The 3,570-nt window shown below is 60.6% G+C and overlaps 1 protein-coding gene across 1 annotated transcript; it reads right to left on the reverse strand.

Moving 5' to 3' along the window:
• Positions 1-1,544: 1,544 nt before the first annotated feature.
• On the reverse strand, positions 1,545-3,356 carry CCDC185 (coiled-coil domain containing 185). The gene has a single exon (XM_032393959.1). The coding sequence runs from the start codon at positions 3,354-3,356 to the stop codon at positions 1,545-1,547; it is 1,812 nt and encodes a 603-aa protein (XP_032249850.1).
• Positions 3,357-3,570: the final 214 nt, after the last annotated feature.

The raw sequence follows: 3,570 nt of genomic DNA on the forward strand, positions 1-3,570 counted from the left end.
TCACGCACTCTCCCACAAGGCCAGGAATGCACCTGGCATGTGGCCAAAACAGCGAATTAACCCGGGGGAACAGGAGAGAGTAGATTGGAAATTGAGGCAAGATGTAGGAGCATTTTTTGAGCAAAGGAGTGAGGGCCCGAGGAGGCCTCGTTGGGGGCTCCCAGGTCAGGGGAGGGACACGAAAGAGGGAGGAAGTTCTGGTCCCCACTACATGAGAATGTGGGTGCCTGGGGGGCTCAGTCTGTTGAGGGACTGACTCTTGATTTTGGCTCAGGTCATGATCTCGAGGCTATGGGTCCGAACCCCGCCTTGTGCTCCATGCTCAGCGAGGGTCTGCTTGTCCCTTCCCCACTCCCACGCTCTCTCTCTCTCAAATAAATAAATAATAAATTAAAAGAAAAGATGAGACTAGGACTCACTCTCATGCTGACCTCTGAACAAAATCCCTGGCCAGGTTACTTTTCATGTCATTTCAAAAAATCCTAGTAAGACAATCGGGCTCATTCTTTCCCTCTTTTCTAAAGACAAATGTTACATTAGGAGCTTTGAAGAAAACCTGTATGATTTTTTGATAGAAGCTTTGAGATGTGATGGGTTAAATCCTACTCAGCTTGTGGCTCCTTAATGTGAAAATGTCATGTTCCTGAGTCATGCTGAGTCATTCATTCAGGGCTGGTGAGGTCAATTAGACACCATGTAGGTAGACAGATGACATCCCCCACCTCCTTCAGGAGGGACAGAGGAGAAATAGATTCCAACTGAATTTTGTTCCAAAAGACTGGACAGGACTGGCCAAAGAGGGGGAGTGTGCGAAGAATCAAAGCAGAAGATTCCAGTGAGCTCTTGGATAGCGGGGCTATGGCCAAGCAATGAAGCACCAAAAACACCTTCCAGAACACCAATTCCATGGACTGATCTGAGGAAAGAGGGGTGCCATAGTTTGTGAGAAACTCTAGGTTGAACAGTTGAATTTCTTTACTGCAGGCCTTTTCAGAGCCTTTAAAACTTTCAGGTGCATTATGAACACCCAAGAGGGGATGTAGTATGCAGGGTTCCCAAATCCACTTGTTTACAGAAATCCCCTCCACTCACCCAGTCACACAATCTCTTTTCTTTCTTGGAGATTCCTTATGACCAGTACCTCACACCTCACCTTACATTGATTATTTTATTTATCATCCCTCAAAGCATCCCTTTGAAGTACCAGTTATAATTTGTAGGTTCTGGGACAGGAAAAGAACTGAATCCCGTCCTGCAGATTTTTCTCTAGTTCCTACACAATGGGCCTGATGTGTGCTTCCAAGATTACTGAAGAGCTCATCTTTTCTATTTAAATGGAAACTACAGATTACCAGTCATTTTCTTAAATGCTCCCACTCTCTCAGCTCCCCGCATGAATCAATCAATGAACCAGTTCATGAGAGGAAAGTGCAGCTATTTTATATACTTTTTCAAACCAGTGCTCAGTTATAATCAGATTAGAGAGTGCATCGGTCGCCCGCCTCTCCTCGCCCCTGCGCAGGCCCTGGGCATCCGCCCGGCTCTCAGCAGCCCTGCGGCCCCGGCCCGCGCGGAACCTCGCGCACCCTCCAGTCCAGGAAGCTGCCGGCCAGCGCGCGGGCGTGCTCTCTCCTGGACGCCCTGGAGATCTTCTGGAACTCCTCGAATGTGGCGTCTTTCTCCCGGGAGATCTCCTCCATCCTCTGCTCCTTTTTCCTGATGGCCTCCTTGATGCCCTCGATGTGGCACTTCTCCTCCTTCTCGGCTTTCAGCTTCAGGATGTGATGGTTCTGCTCCCGCAGGACGCTGAGCTCGTGGATGTGCGGCACCTTGTCCCTGACGTTCCTCTGGACGCTGGTCCGGGCCTGCTGCCCCCTCGGCTCGGCCAGCTGGGCCAGCAGCCGCCTGTGCGCGCGTGCCTGCTCCTCGGCGGCCTCCGCGCGCCGCCGCACGTGCGGCCCCTGCTCCCCCTGCTTCTGCGCCCTGTCCCTCAGCTCTCGCGGGCGCTCCTTCATCAGGCCCTGCGCGGCCTCGTGGGGCCGCTGGGAGCTCTGCTCCAGGGACAGCTTCCTCAGGAGCTCCTCAGCCTTGGCCTGGCAGTCCAGCAGGACCTTCCGGGCCTGGTAGTTGACGAGGGAGCTGAGGTTGGCCTCCTGGGCCTTTTCCTCGGGCTCCATGGCGTGCAGGCTCTTCCGCTGAGAGGCCTCCGGCAGCTGCAGGCCGTCCTGCCCCCGCAGGCCCTGCACCATCCTCTCGGGCTCCTGCAGGAGCAGCTCGCGGCTCTGCCTCCGGGGCGCGGGCGCCGGCTCGGCCACGGCCCGGGCTCCCTCCGGGTTCTCCAGCAGCGCCCTGCGCGCGCGCTCCGACCGGGGAGCGCTCCTGGCTAGGCCGTCCCGCCGCCGCACGCGCTGCTCCTTCTGCCGCCACTGTTCCTGGCTCTCCTGCAGAAGCAGCTTGCGCTCCCTCTCCAGGGTCATCTGCACCTTCTGGTCCGAGCGCTTCAGCTCCTCCCAGGCCACGGCCGCCTGCTGCTGGAGCTCCCGCATTCTCTGGGCCTTCTTGAGCCGGGTCAGCACTAGGGCCACGATCTTCTGGTCCCTGGAGGACATGACCGCCTCCTCCAGCTTGTATTTGAGGATCTGGGTGTGCGGGCTCTGAATCTCTCTGCTGGAGACTGAGGGCTGGGAGAGCGGGCTGGCTAACGACTCCAGCAGATCACTGCCGTCCCTCTTGTGGGCGCACACGCACGCCGACTGCGCCCTGAACTCTTGAGACCGCACGGAAGACTTCTCCGAGACAGCGGAGGACTGGGACCAGTGACCTGGACCCCTGCACAGCGGCACCGCCCACTGGTCTCCGCTCTGCGCCCTCTCCACCCCGAGGGTCCCGCTCAGGGGGGTGTACGCTCCCTCGGGGTAAAGCGGGGGCGAGTCTCCCTGGGCCGGAGGGCAGGGCTGAGGCCCTCGGGGGTGTAGGTGGGGCTGCCGCCGCCAGGCGGGGCTGTGCGCGCCGCTTCCGGGCTGAGGCTTGGGCCCGGGCTCGCCCCAGGCGTCCTCCAGGTGCCGGCCGCGGGGCCGGGGCCTCCTGGCGCCGTCCGGGGGCCTCGCGGCCACGTCGGTCAGGCTTCGGCTTTCCCTTGGCGAGTCGGAGCACCTGCGCCGGCAAGGCCGCGCGGTGGGCGCACGGCGCGGGTAGGGCCAGGGCGCCACGGTCTCGTTCCCCTCGCCTGGGGTCGCGGCCCCCGAGCCCAGGCACGGCTCCGTCCTGGCCCCGGGCCCATGCAGCCGCGCCGCCGACGCACGCTTCCCGCCCGGGTCCAGCACCGAGCGCGGGGAGAAGCGGCCCAAGCCCTCCATGCTCGCGCCTGGCGTGTGAGCGAGGGTCCCGGCTCCGCGGTGCTGCGGCCCCCCTCCCGCCCTCCGACCCCCGACCCCCGACCCCAGGGTCCGTGCCTGTGACGTTCTGGCCACGTCACAATGCGCCTTGGCCACTGGCCTTCCAGCAGCTGCGCGGCCAGGGGGAGGGGACTGCAGGAATCAGGGGGCCCCAAAGCCGAGGGTGCATTAGGAG

Source organism: Phoca vitulina, unplaced genomic scaffold (assembly GCF_004348235.1).
Source record: "Phoca vitulina isolate PV1807 unplaced genomic scaffold, GSC_HSeal_1.0 scaffold78, whole genome shotgun sequence".
NCBI lineage: Eukaryota > Metazoa > Chordata > Mammalia > Carnivora > Phocidae > Phoca > Phoca vitulina.

Coding starts and splice junctions, on each gene's coding strand:
- CCDC185 (XM_032393959.1), bottom strand. CDS start 3,356: ATGGAGGGCTTGGGCCGCTTCTCCCCGCGCTCGGTGCTGGACCCGGGC.